This window comes from Oncorhynchus tshawytscha, linkage group LG04, assembly GCF_018296145.1.
Source record: "Oncorhynchus tshawytscha isolate Ot180627B linkage group LG04, Otsh_v2.0, whole genome shotgun sequence".
Lineage (NCBI taxonomy): Eukaryota > Metazoa > Chordata > Actinopteri > Salmoniformes > Salmonidae > Oncorhynchus > Oncorhynchus tshawytscha.
Genome location: NC_056432.1, coordinates 50,933,503 through 50,958,337, shown reverse-complemented (window position 1 = coordinate 50,958,337; position 24,835 = coordinate 50,933,503). Strand labels below are relative to the sequence as shown.

At 42.4% G+C, this 24,835-nt stretch overlaps 1 protein-coding gene across 2 annotated transcripts in view; it reads left to right on the top strand.

Moving 5' to 3' along the window:
- Positions 1 to 24,835, top strand: part of prmt3 (protein arginine methyltransferase 3) — a 94,278-nt gene that overhangs the window by 34,599 nt on the left and 34,844 nt on the right. For both annotated transcript variants that reach the window (XM_024418433.2, XM_024418434.2), the window contains 3 exons: positions 138 to 216; positions 10,764 to 10,951; positions 12,063 to 12,149. In XM_024418433.2, the coding sequence (XP_024274201.1) occupies positions 138 to 216; positions 10,764 to 10,951; positions 12,063 to 12,149 (354 nt within the window). The remainder of the gene's footprint in view (positions 1 to 137; positions 217 to 10,763; positions 10,952 to 12,062; positions 12,150 to 24,835) is intronic.

The window sequence follows — 24,835 nt, the reverse complement described above, 5'->3', positions numbered from 1 at the left end:
CAGCACAGGGTCAACTCTGGAGTTAAATGCCTTGCTCAAGGGCACATCGGTAGTAAGTGGCACCTGAGATATTGACAGCAACCCTCCGATGCATGTCTCCCTGACCATTGTACTGATCTGTCCTCTCTCTCTTCCAGGGTTACTTCCTGCTGTTTGAGTCAATGCTGGATTCGGTTCTCTATGCCAGAGACCTCTACCTGGCCGAGGGGGGCTCAGGTGAGTCACGCGCACACACTCTGTACTGTACTGTACTTACTTAATTTTCCCCATTGGGATAAATGTGTTGCACTATCATATACACTTTTTATAATGGCATTTAAGAAAAGGACAAGAACAATACAAATGGACAATAAAAGAACGATGCACATTTATGATGGTTCTATACAGCCCGCTGGTCTTAGTGATTGAATAGGGACATTAACCCAAGCTACTAAGGAGGAATATCACATCAAATGATTGTCAGTCAAAAAGTGATTGAATTCATATAGAACGACCCTATACCCTACTGTATCTGTACAGTATATACAGTAAGAAGACCCCCCAAAAAAAAAAAACAAAAAAACAACATATACACTTAATATGCTAGATCAGGATTTTTACGATTGCGCTATCTATTGTGGTTGATTATATTGTGGGTGGAGCTTAAAATGGCAGACGTTGCATGACCGTCATGTGACCTCAATGACTGAGCAGAGCTATCAGGCAGCTTGTTTTTCTATTATGGACATGGATGCAAACACATGCATGGACACGCACACACACCACACCACACCACACACACTTTGTTCCACTAGTCCACCGAATACCCCCTGTAGGAAGTGCAGTAGAAGGCAGTAGCCATCCAATGCCAGTTCAGTGTGGTTTTAAATGTACATTTAAAACATTTTATTGTGTATACCTGTCTCCAGAGCCTTATGTCCGGCCGTGCATGCCACTTTGGTGAAAAGTGGAGCAACGGGAGTTTAAAATTATAGGAGAAATCACTTGTGGCAGACTTCACTGCTTTATTTTTTACTAAAGCGCAAAACCACTGCAGTTGATGCATTGCAAAGTTCTATTGTCTTAATTATGGTTTTCTTTGGTGTGTGTGTGTGTGTGTGTGTGTGTGTGTGTGTGTGTGTGTGTGTGTAAGCACACTAGTGCAGGGACGATAAATTGAAAATTAGACACCAACATTGTCTTTGTCTTACCGAAGCGACTTTTCTTACGTCACATTTTTTTTTTCCCTCTCGATTTGCATACTGAACGAGCAATGCTGAAAGTATTCTCTTGTGGACAGAAACACATAACATAACTGGTATTGTAGCGTAGCATCTGTCAACAGACTGGGACGGGATGACTACTGAGGAGCTTTGTTCCAGTGCGCAGATTTTTCATCACTGACCATCACGGACAAATCACGCTTAAAGAGTCAAAAAGAAATCGGATCTTTCTGGATCCTATTTGATCAGGTTGCATATCAAAATATAAATCATGCATTCTCTGGACATGTTAGATGAAATAGCTAACTTGTTTTTTTAACCATACCATCTCAGTTGTCTTACTTCTTAAAGGCACAGGAAAAAGTTAGTCTAGAACCCTGTCGCTAATGGAAATTAACTGTGCATTAAAAGTGAAACAAATCGTTGTATTTATCGTTATCAAGCAAAATGGGTAAATTTTTTGAGAATAGTTTTTGTCCATATCGCCCAGCTCTAGTCTGTACACATGTTGACAGATGGTACACAGTACAGTATTTCACTGCTTTTCTGCCTGTGTGTTTTTGTGCTTTTTACCGCAGGTGTGTAGCCCATGCCGGCATGTGCACGCACTGGTGTGTGTGTGTGTGTGTGTGTGTGTGTGTGTGTGAGAGAGAGCATGTGGATATTCAGGGTCAGCTGCTGTCTGTCACTGGCCAGGCTTAATGATTTGTGACAAACAGGGCCTGACACAGTAGTAGTTCTGAAACACTGCCTTTTACTGGCTGTCAGGGACAGCCGAAAGGTCACACACCTGGAGAGGGAGAGAGGGAAGGATGGAGGGGGTAGGAAGAGAAAGGGGTGGGGAGAAGAGGGTGCAGACTAGAGAGAGAAAAGGAAAGGGAGATTAAGATGAGGGTAGAAATTGAGAAAATGAGAGGTCAGAGAGAGAGAGGGATGGAATGAGATGAAGAGGAAAGAGGGGGCAGAGCCAGATGAGGGGAGCAGAGGGCAAAGAGAAAGAATGAAGGATAAAAAGTATAGGTAAGCTACTGAATCCCCACCTTCTGATTTCTCTTGGTTGGAAGTCATTATTTGTCAAGCATTCTCTCCTTTTTGGGGTTTCTTATTTCACTATAACTCACTGATGGGCGTGTGTGCCTTCATGCGTGTTATTTCTCTATCTCTTGTGTGTGTGTTTTTACATTCGTGTGTTTCAGAGGTTCCCTCATGCTACCCAGCACATTAACAACCTCTTCATCCTTAAATGTGTCCCCATTCACCAGAGTAGTCCAGCGTCAAGGGATAAGGGATCTTTTTTTGTCCGTCCGCCCCCCCCAAACGGGCCGCCCCCCCCCAAACGGGCTGTGAGCAGCGAGTCGAGAAGGACACAGATGTCAAAACCATGAATCTGGGGATGCCTGTGTACCTCCTCTGACTCGTTCTCTTTCTCTCTCTCTCTCTCTCTCTCTCCATCTACAGTACAGCATCCCTCCTCCCTTGCATTTTTTCCTATTTTCTTCTCTCCCACCCCTATCTCTCTCTTTCTCTTCTTCCCTCCCCCTTTCTTTTTCAGGCCTGTTCCATTCCTTCCCAATCAGCATCCCCCTCCTCTCACCTGGCCCTTATAATTACTCACTTGCTCCAGTAATCCAGGGAAAAATTAAATGACAAATCTGTCGTCATGGGTGGCAGGTGTCACCGTGGCTGAAGAGCCAATCAGAGGAGCCCGTGAGACACTCATCACATAGCTGTCACCATCCATTCAGAGTCTTCCTGTTTCTGACACAACACAACTAATGTTATCACAACAGAACTAGCCTACTAGTAAGTCTAGCTAACATAAGCGAACAAATTAAATCCGCATAAAATTACACTTATACACTTAGACTTGTTTACTTGACTTTTATACTCTCTAAATTGACTTTTTCAAATATTTTACTCTGGCAAGTTTGCCACCGACAAACTGCAGTAGGGAAGTAAAGCCGAAGTGGAATCCATCACTTCCGTTGTTTGGCTGTGCCCATAGCAACGTTTTAAAATGAGGTGGATAGCTTGTATTATTGACCATGGGGAGGGGAGTATGTTAATTTGCTAATATGCGCTATTCTGCGATCAGAGAGGTACGGGGGTTACCTTAATCGACATCTATGTCTTCGGCGCCCAGGGAACAGTGAGTTAACTGCCGTGCTCAGGGGCAGAACGACAAATTTTTACCTTGTCAGCTCGGGGATTCCTTCCAGCAACCTTTCGGTTACTGGTAGTCAGACAGAACAGTCTGTGCAAGGTTTCTTCTGTCACTGTATGATTGTCTTCTGTGGCCTTGTCGCATGAATAAATGAGAGCAATACTGTGTGTGTGTGTCCTGGTGTGTGTGCGTGCGTGCTGGCTGAGAGACCATGTCAGGGGAATACACGAAGTGCAGGATAATAGTTAATTATTAAGTGCCATAACATCTTATATGAGGATTGTCAAAAAAACACAACTCAAATTAGCACCACAACAACAAACTTAACCTTTGCCGAGTGTTTCCCTTAGCAGGTCATTGTCTGCTTTTTTGGCAGATATAAAAATGACAATTATTAAAACATTGCCGGACACGTCTCTCAATGTATGACTATTGCCTGCTTGTCTTGGTCTTGCACTCTCACTAGCGAACATTATCAACTAGGTCCAACCCGCGACTGTTCACGCACTAACTAAGTCTGACATACACAGTTGTATGGACAAACATGAGCTCGTTGCTGCCTGGATATGTAGCAGTACGTTTTTCTACGCTGAGAAGGCGTTATGCTTCTTCTGGCATTCATGTTTTTATTGTCATGCGCACCGGTACGGTGATATGCCTTTCTTGGTTGATCTTTTCCAACAACGCAGTAGTACTAGAACACGAGGAAGTAAGTGAGCTATATATAGGATCAGTTCCAGTGCCACTGCCAATACCATATTTACAATGTGCAGGGATGCTGGAGTGGCAGGGTTAGATACAGTATGTATAGGGGTAAGGTAACCAGGCATCAGGATATATTATAAACAGAGTAGCAGCAGCGAATATGATGATTGTACTGTGAGTGTGTGCTTCTGTTGACTCAGAATGAATGTGTGTGTGTGTGTGTGTTATGTATGTGTGTGTGTGTGTGTGTGTGTGTTGGAGTGTCAGTATGTAAAATGTTCCTAGATTGAGTGTGCATGGGAGTGCACATTTTTTGTATAAAATAGAAGGGTCAGTGTAGACATTTTGTTAGCTATTTAGCAGTCTTATGGCTTGGGGCTAGAAGCTGTTCAGGAGCCTGTTGGTGTGAGACTTGATGCTCCGGTACCGCTTGCCGTGTGGAAGCAATGAAAACAGTCTATGGCTTAGTTGGCTGGAGACTTGAACACCTTTCCGCGTCTTTCTTTTTTGCCGTCCTACCCAACTACATACTACTGTTTTCCTGTCATCTTTCCTTTCTTTTTAAAAGAATGTGCATGTATCCATGTTTAGCACCAAAGCAATACTCGTCCATGGATTTCACAATGAGTTCGACAGTAGACAGCAGTTGTTGCAATAAAGACATTCTGCTGTCCGTAGCTTCCCGCCAGTCAGGTGTGTGTGTGTGTGTGTGTGTGTGTGTGTGTGTGCGCGCTCGCGTGTCATGTACAGTCTACTCTTTGATATTGTGTTTGTGACAGTAGGTTATTTTGTGACAACTTTGAAGTGGTTATATCTTTCTTAATTTCTAGCACTTAAGCATATGGCTGTAATGTCCCTCCATGGGGGCGGGGGGGAACAGCCATGGCCCCAAGCACTTCAGCCTCTGCCAAATCACCAAGCCGATTAACCAGTCAGATGAACTCATTTTTAGATGTTTAACGTTTACAAAACACATTAAGACTCATGTTTAATGTTCATTTCAAATGCATGGTTTAATGTTTATAGAATACATTCAGATGGGGTTTAATGTCTTCGTATAACCAGAGCCTGGTTTGGCTCTGTGGCTGTATCGAGGTGAATTACTCCCTTGATTTAATTCTGAGTTGCAGGAATGCTTTTAAAAAAAAAATACTTAAAAAATGGATTCTACATAAAGCATGTTTTGTCCCAGTCATAAACATGAGTCACAAACCAGGTCAGTATTGACAAAGTGTAAAAAGTAGGATAGAGCGGCCATAAAGGTCTGGTATTTGATGGATATACTCGTTTCTGGTGCTTTATGAAATGGATGCCGAGTCTCGCAGCAACAAAGTCTCTTATAATGGGGGTTCAATCCGAGAGGGAAATTCATGTTTCATACTGTTAGGGTAATGTTTTCAAGAACTTCCTTGCCTCCTTTCCTCTTTTATAACTTCTATGAGAAATTGGTCAGCATATGGTAAGCTAAATATGGTAACATGTAATCAGATCTAGTCAAATTGTTCACTGTTGTACCTGCCTTGTAAACTGATATACAGTATACTGAATATATATATATATATATATACTACTATATATATATATATACTACTTTTCAAAAGTTTGGAGTCACTTAGAAATGTCCTTGTTTTTGAAAGAAAAGCTAATTTGTTGTCCATTAAAACAACATCAAATTGATTATAAATACATTGTTGACTTTGTTGGAAACAGCAGATTTTTTTAGGGAATATCTACGTAGGCGTACAGAGGCCCGTTATCAGCAACCATCACTCCCGTGACCTAATGGCACGTTGTGTTAGCTAATCCAAGTTTATCATTTTAAAAGGCTAATTGATCATAAGAAAACCCTTTTGCAATTATGTTAGCACAGCTGAAAACTGTTGTCCTGATTAAAGAAGCTACAAACTGGCCTTCTTTAGACTAGTTGAGTATTTGGAGCATCAGCATTTGTGGGTTCGATTACAGGCTCAAAATGGCCATAAACAAAGAACATTCTTCTGAAACTCGGCAGTCTATTCTTGTTCTGAGAAATGAAGGCTATTCCATGGGGGAATTTTCAAGAAACTGAAGATATCATACATCGCTGTTTCTAACTCCCTTCACAGAACCGCGCAAACTGGCTCTAACCAGAATAGAAAGAGTGGGAGGCCCAAGTGCACAACTGAGCAAGAGGAAGGATCTGCCCCTTTGTTTACAATGTTTGCCTAAAATGACATACCCAAATCTAACTGTTGTAACTCAGGCATCAAGGATATGCATGTTCTTGGTACCATTTGAAAGAAAAAACTTTTAAGTAGAGGTCGACCGATTCATCGGAATGGCCGATCGGAAATCAGTATTTTTGGACACCGATTTGGCCGATATTTTTAAAATATATATTTTTACACCTTTATTAAACTAGGCAAGTCAGTTAAGAACACATTCTTATTTTCAATGACGGCCTAGAAACGGTGAGTTAACTGCCATGTTCAGGGGCAGAATGACAGATTTTTACCTTGTCAGCCTCGGGGATTCGTTTTTGCAACCTTCCGGTTACTAGTCCAACGCTCTAACCACCTGCCTTACATTGCACTCCACGAGGGGCCTGCGTGGCAGGCTGACTAGCTGTTACGCGAGGGCAGCAAGAAGCCAAGATAAGTTGCTAGCTAGCAATAAACTTGTAAAAACAATCAATCTTCACATAATCACTAGTTTACTACACATGGTTGATGATATTACTAGTTTATCTAGTGTATCCTGCGTTGCATGTAATCGATGCGGTGCCTGTTCATTTCTCATCGAATCACAGCCTACTTCGCCAAACGGGTGATGATTTAGCACTGATTGCAGCAGTGTATGTGCAAAGTTTTAGACTGATCCAATTAACCATTGCATTTCTGTTCAAAATGTTGTGTCACGACTGCCCAAATGTGCCTAATTTGTTTATTAGTAACTTTTCATGGTCAAACAATAGCATGGTATTATTTCACTGTAATAGCTACTGTAAATTGGACAGTGCAGTTAGATTAACAAGAATTTAAGCTTTCTGCCAATATCAGATATGTCTATGTGCTGGGAAATATTCTTGTTACTTACAACCTCATGCTAATCGCATTAGCCTACGTTAGCGCAACTGTCCCGTGGAAGGGACACCGATCCCGAAGAAGTTTTCTAAACAGGTCAACATTCCGAAAGCCGCGGGGCCAGATAGATTACCAGGACATGTACTCAAGGCATGCGCGAACCAACTGGCAAGTGTCTTCACTGGGATTTTCAACCTCTCCCTGACCGAGTTTGTAATACCTACGTGTTTCAAACAAACCACCATAGTACCTGTGCCCAATTAAGCGAAGGTAAGCTGCTTAAATGATAACCCCCCCGGTAGCACTCACGTCGGTAGCCATGAAGTGCTTTGAAAGGCTGGTCATGGCTCACATCAACACTATCGTGGCGTAAACCCTAGACCCACTCAAATTCACATACCGCCCCTACACATCCACAGATGATGCATTCTCAATCGCACTCCACACTGTCCTTTCCTACCTGGACAAAAGGAACACCTATGTGAGAATGCTGTTCATTGACTACAGCTCAGCGTTCAACACCATAGTGCTAAGGAACCTGGGACTAAACACCTCCCTCTGCAACTGGATCCTGGACTTCCTGACGGGCCACTCCCAGGTGGTAAGGGTACGCAACAACACATCTGCCAAGCTGATCCTCAACATTGGGGCCCCTCTTCCCCTCCTATACTCCCTGTTCACCCACGACTGTGTGGCCAAGCACGACTTCCAACACCATCATTAAGTTTGCTGGTGACACAACAGTGGTAGGCCTGATCAACGACGAGGCAGCCTATAGGGAGGTCATCAGAGACCTGGCCATGTGGTGCCAGGACAACAACCTCTTCCTCAACATGAGCAAGACAGGAGCTGATTATGGAAAAGGCGGGCCGAACAGGCCCCAATTAACATCGACGGGGCTCTAGTGGAGCGGTTCGAGCGTTTCAAGTTCCTTGGTGTCCATATCGCCAACAACTATAATGGTCCAAACACACCAAGAAAGTCTTGAAGAGGGCACGACAACACCTTTTTCCCCCTCAGGCGCTACAGAGGGTAGTGCGTAAGGCGACAGAGGGTAGTGCCAGTACATCACTGGGGCCAAGCTTACTGACATCCAGGACCTATATACTATTTTGTGTCAGAGGAAGGACCAAAGATTTGTCAGACTACCTCTAAGCCATAAGACTGCTGAACAATTAATCAAATGGCCACCTGGACTGTTTACATTGACCCCCCCCCCCCCCTTTTGTTTTTACACTGCTGCTACTCCCTGTCACGCCCTGACCTGAGATATCTCTGTTTTCTTTATATTTTGGTTAGGTCAGGGTGTGACTCTCATATGGTTCCCAATAAGAGGCTGCTGTTTATTGTTGTCTCTGATTGGGGATCATATTTAGGTAGCCATTTCCCTTTGGTGTTTGTGGGATCTTGTCTGCCTCTCAGGACTCGTTTTTATAGCTTCACGTTTCATATTGTTATTTTGTTAGTTTGTTCAGTGTTCATTCTTTAAATAAAGAAGAATGTACTCATACCACGCTGCGCCTTGGTCCGATCTTTATAACGAACGTGACAGAAGATCCCACCAAAAATGGACCAAGCAGCGTAGGCACGGGGAGTACGCAGGCTGGGGAGTATCGCCGTCCTAAGGAAGAGATAGAGGCAGCGAAAGCGGAATGTCGATATTATGAGGAGTTGTACCAACGAGATAAGCACGAGAGGCAGCCCCATAAAAAAATGTTTTGGGGGCACACGGGGAGATTGGCTGAGTCAGGTTGGAGACCTGAGCCAACTCCTCGTGCTTACCGTGGGGAGCGTGGGACTGGTCAGACACCGTGTTACACAGTGATGCGCAGTGTCTCCAGTTCGCATTCATAGCCCGGTGCGCACTATTCCAGCTCCTCACATTTGCCGGGCTAGAATGGGCACCCAGCCAGGACAGATGGTGTCGGCTCAGCGCTCCTGGCCTCCAGTACACCTCCTTGGACCAGGATATCCTGCGCCAGCTCTGCGTACTGTGTCTCCGGTGCATCTGCACAGCCCAGTGCATCCTGGCCAGCGACCCTCACTTGCCGGGCTCAAGTGAGCATCCAGCCAGGACTCATTGTGCCAGCTCTACGCTCCAGATCTCCAGTGCGCCTCCACAGTCCAGTACGTCCTGTGCCTGCTCCCCGCACTCGCCCTAAGGTGCGTGTCACCAGCCCACTATCACCAGTGCCGGCACCATGCACCAGACCTCCAGTGCGCCTCCAGAGTCCAGAGCTTCCAGTGACAGTTCCCAATTTAAAGGTCCCGATCATGCACGCAACTGCAGTGTTGATAGCAAGTCAGGAATTCAGATTCAGCTGTGGAATCAGGGGGAAAAGGCGTCCAACTCAAAGCCAGACTCCTCAGAACTCTTAATTCATATATAAGCGACAGTCGCCCAGTGTCTGACCAATATAAATGTGCCTTTAGCTTTCTGTCATCTTTGATCACACACTGTGGTGGTCATCTCCACCGTAGACTGAGGCTGTGTCTGAAATCGATCTTGCATGCTACTTTACTAAATCTACATACTGTGTACTGATAGTGCTACATACTATTTAGAATGTACTGTTTGGTAAAATATATGCAGTATGCAACAAATATCAACATACTATGCTCAACCATATTGAGAATGCGCAATTGCATTATTTTTAGCCATTTGTTCGTTTTGGTACGGCCTGTCCCCTTATATGATTGTCAGCTGTTGTCAAACACATGTTGGTCTGAAAATATGATTTTCTTCCTCAATGCGATGCAGCAAATTCGTACTATATTAAAAGACGAAATGAGTATGGCATCCTGGCATTTTAAAGTGTAACACATTTTTGAAACGCTGTGTACCCAAACAACCTACTATTTAGTATGCAAGCACGGGTATCCGGACTTGGTCATATATCTCCACTCCCTCCCTAATAGGGATGGGCACGGTTAATTGAATATCAGGAGTGATTGTTTTATTTTCAAGCTCATTTTCTATCTCATGGGCTATGGCTTATGGGTTGCGTTTTACATGAAAAGGCATTTTACTATCATAGCGCATTTTCCCCACTTCAAATAGCAATTAGCCTGGTACAGGTACGAACCAACAGAGGGTCCACAACACAAGAAACAGATCAATGCAAATCACTCAGTTCTCTGATGGCGACAGCAGACTTCTCTTTCATTGTTACTGTTAGCCTAGTCTACTGTTAGTTAAAAACTACAGATATAACACCATGAAAACAACTGCACAATGTCTGCTGTTGTGGCATTTTAAAAATTGTATTTTAGCTTTATTTAACTAGGCAAGTCAGTTAAGAACACATTCTTATTTTCAATGACAGCCTAGGAACGGTGGGTTAACTGCCTGTTCAGGGGCAGAACGACAGATTTGTACCTTGTCAGCTCAGGGATTTGAACTTGCAACCTTTCGGTTACTAGTCCTACGCTCTAAGGCTAGTGATGTGATTGGTGATGAGAGTAGAGGATTTATTTATTTGTATTTATTTATTTTTCCAAATTGAAAAAAATCACGATATTCGAATAGTGAAATAATTTCAAATGAATATCCCTATCCCATATCCCCTATCCCTCTTCTCCTCTATGTTCAGTCTGTCCATACATCTCACCCTCTTACTCTCTTTTTAGTCTACCCTGATCGTTGCACCATCAGCCTGGCGGCAGTGGGCGACACGGAGAAGCACCAGGACCGCATTGCATTCTGGGATGACGTATACGGGTTCAAGATGGCGTGCATGAAGAGGGCCGTGGTGCCAGAGGCCGTGGTGCAGGTCCTCAAACCAGACACACTCATCTCTCAACCTGCAGTCATACAGGTATATACACACTCAAGGTATAGAGAAAGGAAAAAGGTTACAGAAATAGAGTGGGTGTAGAGGGTGAATACCGAGCGAGGGAAAGAGTTAGTCGTAGAGAGAGAGAGAGAGAGGTCCCTGGAGGCAGGTTGTTGTTGTGTGTGGCAGTGCTCTAGTGCTGGGTGATTGATAAGTCTAATCCTTGTTTAAGTTCCTCTTTAGGAAACTTCATTACTCTGTCCCCCCTGCAGATGGAGAGGCACTCACTGAGCTGATGGAGAAAACACACACACACAGCGCAGAGAGACTAGACATACACAAACACTGCAGGGAGAGTACAACACACACACATTACAAGCACAATCCTCCTCACAGATCCTGCACTTACATACACCATATACACACACATTGCATTTCCTAATGGACTTTCTATATCACACACACAAATTAGAGCATGGATACCTTTTTAAAACCATTTTTATCATATTCTCTGTCTTTTCCATGGACGCTCCTTCCTCTACCCATCCTCCATTTTGTGAAGTAGCATGTTCTTTTCCATGTCTCTCCCATGATGAACGAGCGGAGCAGGTGAAATAATATAATTTGAATCCTCTAATCGATAATTTCTCCCCTTTAGTGAAAAATGGACAGCTCCCCCTTGGCCCAAATTGCATGGATTTCCATCCATTGCCTCACTCTGATACGATCCAATAACATTCCATTAAGGATGGTCGGAACGGCGTAAAATTAAGAGCCTGTCTCTCAGGGAATTGCAAATCCCTGTTCAAACAGTTATTGCATTTTTCCTCTCAGAATGTTAAGGAATGTGCTTTAGAAGGTGAAATTGAAACGGGGTATAAAACCGTCCCTAGTTGTTGTACTTTTTTAGGTATGTAAGTCCTTTGTTGGGGAGTCTAACCTCTTGTTTTGGCAAGTATTCTGTTTTTGGTGAATTGTACTCAAGAACAGGGGAAAGCAGTCACCTTTAGTACAAGTGCTTAGTTGTCTTGTATCGCTGATACTTCACTGTTCTTCTGTTTCTTGCTTGATAAGACCAAAAGTGTGTTATAATTTCCTGGTTTGTTGTGAAAGTGTGTGCATTGATCTTTTGTTTGTGGACTCCTCTCCTCAGGGGATCGATTGTAACGCAGTGTCTCTCTCTGAGCTGGAGTTTGCATCAGACTTCTGCCTAAAGATAACAGACAGCACGGACTGCACGGTGAGTCGTGCGCACACACACACACACACCTAACTCAATCTTCTGAGTTAATCAAGGCTGTCAGCGGTGAGGATTGATCACAGGTGTGGTGATAAATGGGGCCAGCTAATTGGCTAGGAAGGGTGAGGTGGGTGGTACACCAGTGTGATGGATAGACAATCCTCCTGATCCCCAGGTGTGGCTGACTACATGCATGTTGCGTCACATGTGAAGGGAGTTTGTCACACAAGGGAGACCTTGTTACATATGTGGTGTGTTCCTTCTGTACCTTAAATATAAACATTTAATGCATATTTAATCTTTATTAAATATGCACATTTTGGTGCCTTCTCCAATTACTAATCAGGTCAAAACTCTACAGTGGGGTGGTGGTGGATTTGCGTCATGTTCAATATGGCACAACTTGGCATTTTCCAGCAGAAATTGAGTGCTCTTATAGGACAAGTTCAGGTATTGCCTCCCCATTTAGAAGCGTTCTGTGCCATTTCATGCCTACTGGGAACTGCTTTCTCTTATCTGTCTCTTATCCCGAGTACAAACCACCGTCATGTGCCCTTGAGCAAGGCACTTAAACCCAAAATTGCTCTACATCGAGGTGTGCTGAAATGTGGCTGACCCTGAGCCTCTCAACGTGCTTTGTGTATATGGGGATGTTGAGGGGCAGAATAAAAATAAACATTATAACCAAAAGGAATATCCAAATAAAGAATCTAACACTAACAGCTCTAACACACCTGATAAACCTGGACTGATAGTGATAACCATGGTATAGTTGATTCTTTTGAAGCATTTTCGTAAGTGCTTGCAGTGGAGCAAAAGCCCACACTTCCAGACGCTTTCAGGACCGGAGTCAGAGACCCCTTGTTTACATCTTCTCCGTAACCAATCTTAGGCACTAGGCAGGGGGTGGATGATAGTTCACTCTGTACGGTGAACTGTCATCCACCTATCATCTAGTCTATTCTGTACTGTGCTGGCAGGCACTCACACCGCGGCTCTTTGTCTACCCCTCCTCTGGGAAGCTCACAGACTGATCGGCATAGGGCTCTGGTCAAACGCAGTGCACTATGAAGGGAACAAGGTGCCATTTGCGAAGCAACACACAGAGAGAGAACAGAGAGCAGAAATAGCCCTGGTGGACTCCGGCAAGTGATTTGTCTTTGGTGGCCCATTGTATTTCTGAGAGCATTGTGCAGTGTCTCTCTCCACTATTTCAAAAGTTAATCAATAGCTGGTTATTATCTGCTTCTGCTCTTGGTCGGCCCCGTGGATCTAATGGAATTTGTAAACATCCTCTCATTTTTCCTCTTTTCTCGGCCACATAATTGAACACATCCACCTTTTTTATTTGTTCCTTTTCTTGGAATGTGGATGACCTGTTCTAGGTTTAGAGCCTAGTGCAATGAGAAAAGTGAAACAAAAAATGATATGATCGGGCTAAAAACAGTAATTTAAATCCATGTTTTTTGTGCTTTTGTGTTAATTATCTTGTATAAAAAAAAAATTGCCAGGCATATTTTTCCTTCAAATCTCTGTAAGTGACCGAGCATTTGACTGAAAATGTGACAATTAACAGAATCTCTGGTGACAGGTGTTAAGGGTGGCCCTTGGGTGTCTGTGTTTGACCAGTATTTCAAAGGGGTTTTGTGGATAGTGGGCAGACTGTGGGAGTTGGAAGAAATTTTCCATAGACACTGGCCAGTTTCGTGTTTCCCCCCTTATGGGTTAATGTTAGGATTTTAGAGGCGCCTAATCTTAGATCTTTGCCTATTGGTAACTTCTGCCCTGCGCGTGGACCACGTGTGAGGGAGAGAATGTGTGTGGGTGTGTATGATGGAGCTCCTGCTTTTGTTCTCCTGTCGACAGTCCATTCATCAGCGATGCCTGCCTAACCTTGCATTAAATGAACAGCACAACCCCTGCGTCTGCGCCGCGCACACAGTAGACAAATACCCCTCCTCTCTCTCCCTCCTTCTGCCCCCCCTTTTTACTCTATCACTCCTCCTTTCCTCGCACGTGTAGGCTGTGAAAACCTATGTCAAAAAGCATGGGTTGTGCTTGAAAGGTTTTGCATTGTTTTGTAGTCAGAAAGACTATCTCAAGGGGTTGTCTTGTTTTTATGTATTTTTAAACTGCAGGTTAATTTCATTCAGTCTTGTGGTTCAATATCTATGCACTAGTCTATAGTCCAGATACAACCAATTTTCCCCTTGGTGAGATAAAATAGTCCTTGTTGAACTTTTTAAGACTAGTTACTTTAGACTAGTGTTAAGACTTGTATTACTCCAATGCCATTATTTTCTGATAATATCCACTAGAGATCATTGCCCTGGTTGCTGTGAATTGTGGGGGGAAAATGAACACAAGAAGTTACAAACTATCCCTCACTTCAAAAGCCTCATAAAGATCTGGGTTAGTTCTAACACCAGTGTCTCTCACTGCTGAAGAGGTTGGAAGAAACTCACTTTTGCTTGATTCGTCTTTCAACTGCTCTCCCATCAAATTTAAATCGTATAGAAAAAGTGGCCTTCAAGTCAGACAGAAGGCTCTCTGAAATTTCAGGGGTGTTTTGGAGCACATTACGAGCAAAATCATTAAACTCCCATCTCTGGTTATTTGTCAGCATCGCTAGTTGTACACCAGGTGACTGTCACACCAAACACCTTACCTCCTGGGTGCAGCCCCCATAACGTAACCCCATGCGTGTTACTGAGTTTACAGTCGCCCCTGCTGTGTGTATTACCAGAGTTTAACTAGGCAGGAATGCAGGGCCTCAGAGTTCTACTTGACATCAGAGATGTGATTTCCCCCGGATCAATGAAAGTGTCATATACACTGAGTGTACGAAGCATTAGGAAGACCTTTCTTATATTGAGTTGCACCCTCTTTTGCCCTCAGAACATCCTCAATTCATCTGGGCATGGACTCTACAAGGTGTTGAAAGCGTTCAATAGGGATGCTGGCCTATGTTGACTCCACTGCTTCACACAGTTGTCAAGTTGGCTGGATGTCCTTTGGGTGTAACCATTCTTGATACACACAGGACATTTTTGAGCGTGAAAAACCCAGCACCGTTGCAGTTCTTGACACACTCAAACCGGTGTGCCCGGCACCTACAACTGTACCCCGTTCAAAGACACTTAAATCTTTTGTCTTGCCTGTTCACCCTCTGAATGGTGCATACACACAATCCATGTCTCAGTTGTCTCAAGGCTTAAAAATCTTTCTTTAAACGGTCTCCTCCCCTTCATCTACACTGATTTTGAAGTGGATTTAACGAGTTACCTCAATAAGGGATCATAGCGTTCACCTGGATTCACCTGGTCAGTCTGTCATGGAAAGAGCAGGTTTTCCTAATGTTTTGTACGGTCAGTGTATATCAGAGACATATTTAAATATCAACATTCCAGAAAACCAAAACCTGAAATAGTTTGGCTAGTTCTATTTTACATGGAACACATGTAAGATCAAAATCAGAGAATATTCTTCCAGGTTTAGCCCTGGACCAGTGTATACGGTGAACCACCTTGAATTTGATTAGGCTGTTTCTAGCGCTAAAAGAGAGAGAATGTTCTCTTCCTATGTAGCACAGTTCCCAAAGTGTCATCCTCAAACACTGCTCCAAAATTATTTTCCTATAAAGATGGGTTATGTAAGTAATTAATGATTCCATTCAGTGCCTTGAGATTAGTATTCATGCCCATTGACTTTTTCAGTTTTTTGTTGTTGTTACAAAGTGGGATTAAAATGCATTTAATTGTCATTTTATGTCAACAATCTATGCAAAATACTCTGTCAATGTGGAAGAAAAATTCAAACATTTGTAAAAGATGAATGAAAAATAAAACACTATCTTGAATAGATAAGTATTCAAGCCTATGAGTCAATACATGTTAGAATCACCTTTTGCACTGATTACAGCTGCGGGTCTTTCTGGGTAACTCTCTAAGAGACTTACACACCTGGATTATGTAACATTTGCATGTTATTCATTTCAATGTTCTTCAAGCTGTTTCAAATTGGTTGTTGATCATTGCTAGACAACCATTTCCAGGTCTTGGCGTAGATTTTCAAGCAGATTTAAATCACAACTCTAACTCAGCCTCTCCACAACCTTCACGGTCTTCTTGGTAAGCAACTCCAGTGTAGATTTGGCCTGGTGTTTTAGGTGAAGGTGTTTTGAGTAAAGCCAGTGTGTCTATGTATGCGAATGACTCAACACTATACAGGTCAGCTACTACAGCGAGTGAAATCACTGGAACACTTAACAAAGAGCTGCAGTTAGTTTCAGAATGGGTGGCAAGGAATAAGTTAGTCCTAAATATTTCAAAAACGAAAAGCCTTGTGTTTTAGGATAAAATCGTTCACTAAACCCTAAACCTCAACTAAATCTTGTAATAAATAATGTGGAAATTGAGCAAGCTGAGGTGACTAAACTGCTTGGACTGTAAACCGTCATGGTCAAAACATGTTGATACAACAGTAGCTTAGATGGGGAAAAGTCTGTCCATAATAAAGCTGTGCTCTGCCTTTTTAAGAACACTTATCAACAAGGCAGGTCCTACAGGCCCTAGTTTTGTTACATCTGGACTAGAGGTCAACCGATTAATCGGAATGGCTGATTTAATTAGGGCCGATTTCAAGTTTTCATAACAATCGGAAATCGTTATTTTTGGGCGCCGATTTCCGATTAATAAAAATATATATATATATATATATTTTATATATACCTTTTAGTTAACTAGGCAAAGTCAGTTAAGAACACATTCTTATTTTCAATGACTGCCTAGGAACTGTGGGTTAACTGCCTTGTTCAGGGGCAGAACGACAGAGGTGAAATTGTGTCATTTCTCTTGCGTTCATTGCACGCAGAGTCAGGCTATATGCAACAGTTTGGGCTGCCTGGCTAATTGCGAACTAATTGCCAGAATTTTACGTAATTATGACATACATTGAAGGTTGTGCAATGTAGAAAGAATATTTAGACTTAGGGATGCCACCCGCTAGATAAAATACCGAACGGTTCCGTATTTCACTGAAATAATAAACGTTTTGTTTTCGAAATGATAGTTTCCAGATTCGATCATATTAATGACCAAAGGCTCGTATTTCTGTGTGTTATTATGTTATAATTAAGTCTGATATGATAGAGCAGTCTGCAGCAGGCCCGTTATCATTCATTCAAACAGCACTTACGTGCGTTTTGCCAGCAGCTCTTCGCAAGCACAGCGCTGTTTATGACTTCAAGCCTATCAGCCTAATGGCTGGTGTAACCAATGTGAAATGGCTAGCTAGTTAGCTGGGTGTGCGCTAATACTGTTTCAAACTTCACTCGCTTTTAGATTTGGAGTAGTTTTTCCCCTTGGCTTTTGTGGAGCGATGGATAACGATGCTTCGGGTGTGGCTGTTGTCGATGTGTTCCTGGTTCAAGCCCAAGTAGGGGCGAGGAGGGGGACGGAAGCTGTACTGTTACACTGGCAATACAATAGTGCCTATAAGAACATCCAATAGTCAAAGGTATATGAAATACAAATGGTATAGAGAGGAATAGTCCTATAAATACTATATTAACTACAACCTAAAACCTCTTACCTTGGAATATTGAAGTCTCATGTTAAAAGGGACTACCAACTTTCATATGTTCTCATGTTCTGAGCAAGGAACTTAAACGTTAGCTTTTTTACATGGCACATATTTTACATGGCACACATTTTTACATGGCACATATTACTTTCTTCTCCAACACTTTGTTTTTGCATTATTTAAACCAAATTGAATGTTTCATTATTTATTTGAGGCTAAATTGATTTTATTGATGTTTTATAGTAAGTTAAAATAAGTGTTAATTCAGTATTGTTGTAATTGTCATTATTACAAAAAAATAATAAGAATAATCGGTATCGGCTTTTTTGGCCCTCCAATAGTCGGTATCGGCGTTGAAAAATCATAATCGGTCGACGTCTAATCTGGACTATTGTTCAGTCGTGTGGTCAGGTGGCACAAAGAGGGACTTTGGAACACTACAATTGGCTCAGAACAGGGTAGCACGGCTGGCTCTTAAATGTACACGTAGAGATAACATTAATAATGTGCATTTAAATCTCTCATGGCTCAAAGTGGATTTCATCACTACTTGTTTTTGTAAGAAATGGTGACAAGCTGAATGCACCAAACTGTCTGTTTTAAACTACTAGCACACAGCTCGACACCCATGCATATGCCACTAGAGGTCTCTTCACAATCCCCAAATCCAGAACAGACTATGGGAGGTGCACAGTACTACATAGAACCAAGGCTACATGGAACTCTATTCCACATCAGGTAACTGATGCAAGCAGTAAAATCCGATTTTAAAAAAAATGATAAAAATACACCTTATGGAATAGCGGGGACTGGGAAGAGACACACAGGCACATATGCACATGATAACACACACTACACACATGGATTTTGTATTGTAGATATGTGATAGTGGACTGGTGGCCTGAGAGAACACACTTAATGTGTTGTGAAAAGTGTTCTGAAATGTAATGTCGTGTAATATTTAAAATGGTATATAACTGCCTTAATGTTGCTGGTTCCCAGGAAGAGAGTAGCTACTGCCTTGGAATCAGCTAACGGGGATCCTTAATCAATAAAAAATAAAAATGTACATTGTCTATACTGTTTATACAATAATATCGTCTGCGTATATTCCTTCAATTTACTAATTGCCTGGGCCAGGTGTTCTACGTATGAAGATAAAAATAGCAAAGGAGGACCGTGTGGTCCAATTTGGATCAGTCTCAAGACGACAACATTTTGGAAAACAGTTTAATATCTGTTTCTATCAAAGATGGGGGGGGCGATAGTGAGAACACTGGGTGGCATCATTACATTTGTTTTAATATATAAAAGTACAATTTTTGATGTATTCACATCTCTCCTGATGAACCTTTGTGAAAATCTGTGGTAATAATTCAGATCATTAATGACCTTAATTGATTCTTACATTTTAAATAGACCTATCCAGGTTATTTGCCTTCATGCTATCCAATGCCTGTTTGAGTTCAATGAGAGAGATTTGGGCTCCCAGCGAGGAGGTGTATTTCTTTTAGAAAGTACTTAGTCTGGTTTGGTGTGTATTTACAATCAGAGTTGTACAGTTATTTATAGAAGCAGGAGAATCTTTGCTTTATTAATATTGGTTCTGATAGTAATTCCCCTGTTTCAGACTCAATAGTTGCTGTATCAGCTTATTGATCATTACTGTGTAGCTTGTTGGCCAGTAAATGACTGGGACCATGGAAGTAATGGTTGAGTCTAATTTTGCCCTCTGTCTTAAGTTCTGTCTTGACTTTGGAAAGAGTAATAGCTACCTGGTCTGAAAAGAGTGTTTGTTTAGAATGCAACATTTCCAATTCTGATATCTTCTTTAATTGTGATTTATTCAACCCATATGCAAATGCCAGTTTAATTATTTTTTACAAAACCTTTGGTGGCATCCCATAGAATCTGGGGGTTGTCAACTGAATTTTTGTTTTTTATGGTTATTGATTTAGTTCAATTTCAAGATGATCACAGAATGTAGGAGTTTGTAGTAATGAAACTTTGAAATGCCATCTTGTGGCTCTTTTAGGAGATTCTGACATTTGAAGTTGGCAGTAAGTGGGGTGGTCAGACAAGCTCATATGTCGAATTTCTATTTTCTTGATTAAAGTAAATAGAGGTATAGATAATAGTATGAAATCGTCTGTGAGTAGAAAGTGTACTCTCTTCATTTAGGATTATGTGCTCGCCAGGCAGGGTAGCCTAGTGGTTAGAGTGTTGGACTAGTAACCGGAAGGTTGCAAGTTCAAACCCCCTGAGCTGACAAGGTGCAAATCTGTCGTTCTGCCCCTGAACAGGCAGTTAACCCACTGTTCCTAGGCCGTCATTGAAAATAAGAATTTGTTCTTAACTAACTTGCCTAGTTAAATAAAGGTAAAATTAAAATAAAATCAATGAGCTTGTACCAGAGAAGCTAAATTACTTCTATGCTCGTTTTGAGGCAAATAACACTGAAACATGCATCAGAGCATCAGCTGTTCCAGACGACTGTGTGATCACGCTCTCCGTAGCCAATGTGACTAAGGCCTTTAAACAGGTCAACAATCACAAGGCCAGGCGGATTACCAGGACGTGTACTCCGAGCATGTGCTGACCAACTGGCAAGTGTCTTCACTGGCATTTTCTGTAATACCAACATGTTTCAAGCAGACCACCATAATCCCTGTGCCCAAGATCACGAAGGTAACCTGCCTAAATGACTACCAACCCGATGCACTCACGTCTGTAGCCATGAAGTTCTTTGAAAGGCTGGTCATGGCTCACATCACCACCATTATCCCAGAAACCCTAGACCCACTCCAATACTGCCCCAACAGATCCACAGATGATGCAATCGCTATTGCACTCCACACTGCCCTTTCCGACCTGGACAAAAGAAACACCTACAGTTGAAGTCGGAAGTTTACAAACACCTTAGCCAAATACATTTAACCTCAGTTTTTCACAATTCTTGATATTTAATCCTAGTAAAAATTCCCTGTCTTAGGTCAGTTATGATCTCCACTTCATTTTAAGAATGTGAAATGTCAGAATAATAGTACAGAGAGTGATTTATTTCAGCTTTTATTTCTGTCATCACATTCCCAGTGGGTCAGAAAAGTTTACACACTCAATTAGTATTTGGTAGCGTTGCCTTTAAATTGTTTAACTTTGGTCAAATGTTTCGGGTAGCCTTCCACAAGCTTCCCACAATAAGTTGAAGGAATTTTGGCCCATTCCTCCTGACAGAGCTGGTGGAACTGAGTCAGGTTTGTGGGCCTCCTTGCTCACACACGCTTTTTCAGTTCCACCCACAACTTTTCTATGGGATTGAGGTCAGGGCTTTGTGATAGCCAATCCAATACCTTGACTTTGTTGTCCTTAAGCCATTTTGCCACAACTTTGGAAGTATGCTTGTGGTCATTGTCCCTTTGGAAGACCTTTTACGACCAAGCTTTAACTTCCTGTCTGATGTCTTGAGATGTTGCTTCAATATATCCACATCATTTCCTTCCCCATGTTGCCATCTATTTTGTGAAGTGCACCAGTCCCTCCTGCAGCAAAGCACCCCCACAATATGATGCTGCCACCCCCGTGATTCAAGGTTGAGATGGTGTTCTTCAGCTTGCAAGCCTCCCCCTTTTTCCTCCAAACATAACGATGGTCATTATGGCCAAAGAGTTATATTTTTGTTTCATCAGACCAGAGGACATTTCTCCAAAAAGTACAATCTTTGTCCCCCATGTGCAGTTGCAAACCGTAGGCTGGCTTTTTTATTGCGGTTTTGGAGCAGTGGCTTCTTCCTTGCTGAGCGGCCTTTCAGGTTATGTCGATATAGGACTTATTTTACTGTGGATAAAGATACTTTTGTACCAGTTTCCTCCAGCATCTTCACAAGGTCCTTTGCTGTTGTTCTGGGAGTGATTTGCACTTTTCGCACCAAAGTACTTTCATCTCTAGGAGACAGAACCGCATCTCCTTCCTGAGCGGTATGACGGCTGCGTGGTCCCATGGTGTTTATACTTGCTTACTATTGTATGTACAGATGAATGTGGTACCTTCAGGTGTTTGGAAATTGCTCACAAGGATGAACCAGACTTGTGGAGGTCTACAACTTTCTTTCTGAGGTCTTTGCTGATTTCTTTTGATTTTCCCATGGTGTCAAGCAAAGAGGCACTGAGTTTGAAAGTAGGCATTGAAATACATCCACAGGTGCACCTCCAATTGACTCAAATTATGTAAATTAGCCTATCAGATTCTTCTAAAGCCATGACATCATTTTCTGAAATTTTCAGTAACAAGCTAGCCTGTTTGGCTAATGTTAGCTATTAGCTGTGTACAAGGCCAGGGGATTGTTTGAAAGAGAAGCTCACATCTACTACTATAAGAGATAGTACTCCTTTATTTCTGCTGATCATCACCTGTTATAAAATGACAACAATGCCTTGCTAGTTGACTTACTTTTCTTCTGTCGAAACACTGTTTCCTGAAGCATTCTGCCCTGTTCTGAAAGAACTCCCCGGGTTTACCATCATGCAGTGGATGTTTTGTCAGGACGTATTGTTTTATTAATTTGTGTGCGCTTTCCACGATATTTCTCAAAGTTTGTATGAAAGAGAGAGAAACCCATCCCTGTGTTTGCGTTTCATGACAATTGAGCTCAGTCAGAACTTATGGCTAGCATGAGTCCATTTGATGACAGTGGTGAGTGATGGCGAGTGGGAAGGAGTGATCGTCAAGAAAACTGTAGAAAAAAGATCAGTTGATCCGTGAAGCACACAGGCATCTACCACTTGCGTAGTTGCCAAACTGAGCAGAGGCCGCTGCTAAGCAGAGAGTGCACTGAACAGAGAGCACAGATGCACTTGGCCAAATCAATTCCAGTAATTAATTAAATAATTACAAATTTACTCTGACACGTCGCAACCCACCATTAACAGGTCCGAGACCCACTTTGGGTCACGACCCATACTTTAAGGAAAGCTGGTGTTGGTTGTGGACTGTTCCATCAGTATATGTAGGACCATAAATAAATACATTAGATGTATAATTTATTTTTAAAATGTAGTTCCACCATGATAGGACAATAAATAAATAAGTGTAATTCAATATAAAATGTATATCCCTCATCTGCACAAAATAGAAAGCTCTCACAACCCCTGCTCACAGACATACATCTGGGAAATGCAACCATTTCCATTCTCACTCAACGCCATACTTTCCCAAACACCAAAAAACACACACCACACCATCCATCTCAATACAACCACACATACCCACATACTGTGCCTTATGCCTGCTGTGTTTTTATCTCCACCATGTTGAATTAGTGATTTTGTGTTCCATTTAGTTCTTTTTGAAGATCGATAGAAAAGCTATATCTTTTTTTTGGTCGATAGCCCTAACTCTCTGAGTTAGTGATTGCTGTTTAGCAGTCTGATGGCCTTGAGATAGAAGCTGTTTTTCAGTCTCTGATGCACCTGTACTGGCCTCACCTTCTGGATGGTAACGGGGTGAACAGGCAGTGGCTTGGGTGGTTGTTGTCCTTGATGATCTTTTTGGCCTGCCTGTGACAATGGGTGCTGTAGGTGTCCTGGAGGGCAAGTAGTTTGCCCTCCAGTGATGCGTTGTGCAGACCGCACCACCCTCTGGAGAGCCCTGCGGTTGTGGGCGGTGCAGTTGCTGTACAAGGTGGTGATACAGCCTGACAGGATGCTCTCAATTGTGCATCTGTAGAAGTTTATGAGGGTTTTAGGTGACACGCCACATTTCTTCAGCCTCCTGAGGTAGTAGAGGCGCTGTTGCGCCTTCTTCACCACACTGTCCGTGTGGGTGGACCATTTTAGTTTGTCCGTGATGTGTACGCCGAGGAACTTAGCGTTCTACCTTCTCCACTGCTGTCCCGTCGATGTGGATAGGGGGGTGCTCCCTCTGCTGTCTCCTCTGTTCCTTCAGTGATTATCTGTTGAGAAAATACAATTCATCTGTTATGGAATGATATGTGTTGTAGGCCTATTATAGAATAATAATAAACGTTTTAAATGAGATATCAAACAAACACCTACCCCTGCTTGTTCTTCTGTCATATGATTATGACGATCCATGGCTCCCACATCTGGGCACATGGGCATGTGGATGATGTCCAGTGTTATTTCTGGAAGGTCAAAAAACATTGTTTCAGCATGACAACAAAGTTTGAAGAGCTGTAGGCTTGATATGATGAGAGAAGTAAACAAGTGTAATGTTAGCTGCACAACTGGATAATCTTGTAACCATGAACATTTTCTGGCGCCACTGGCACAGATACAGTTGGCTACCAGACAATTAAAGAAAACAAATGCAATGTGCATTATCTAGCTAGCTAGTAATTAGGAATATATTACAATATTCTAGACGTGTTATATAGCTAGAATTAGCTCGTCAATTTGCAAAGAAGAACTTTGCTATCTTAGTTAATGTTAATGTCGTTAGCTATGTTGGCTAATTAGTCAGAGTCAATGCCCGACCGCAGTCCCTGTACTACCGTCTCTCCTATCATGGACAACACTTTCTCCTGAGCTGGTCCACATGAATGATCGATACCCCCCTCCAGTCTTCTTCAACTCCCTGCTTCTTTCAGCTCCCTTCTTCTTAGCAGCCAAGTTCTTTTTTACGGCTTCCCTGTCCCTTGCCATGCTGACCCTAACAAGCCAATTTATATTTTGCTGTGTTTATCAAAGTGTTGGAAAAACGTGTTAATTCCCAACTGACTGACTTTGTTTTTGTCTATAGTACTCTCTCTGGTATGCAATATGATTTCCGCTCAGGTTATGGATCTGTCACTCAAACCTTAAAGGTCCTAAATTATGTCACCATTTCCCTTGATTCTAAGCAATGTTGTGCTGCTATTTTATTGACTTGGCCAAAGCTGTTGATACAGTAGACCATTCCATTCTTGTGGGCCGGCTAAGGAGTATTGGTGTCTCTGAGGGGTCTTTGGCCTGGTTTGCTAACTACTTCTCTCAAAGAGTGAACTGCATTAAGTCAGAACATGTGCTGCCACTACCTACCAAGGGAGTGCCCCAAGGCTCGATCCTAGGTCCCACGCTCTTCTCAATTTACATCAGCTACATAGCTCA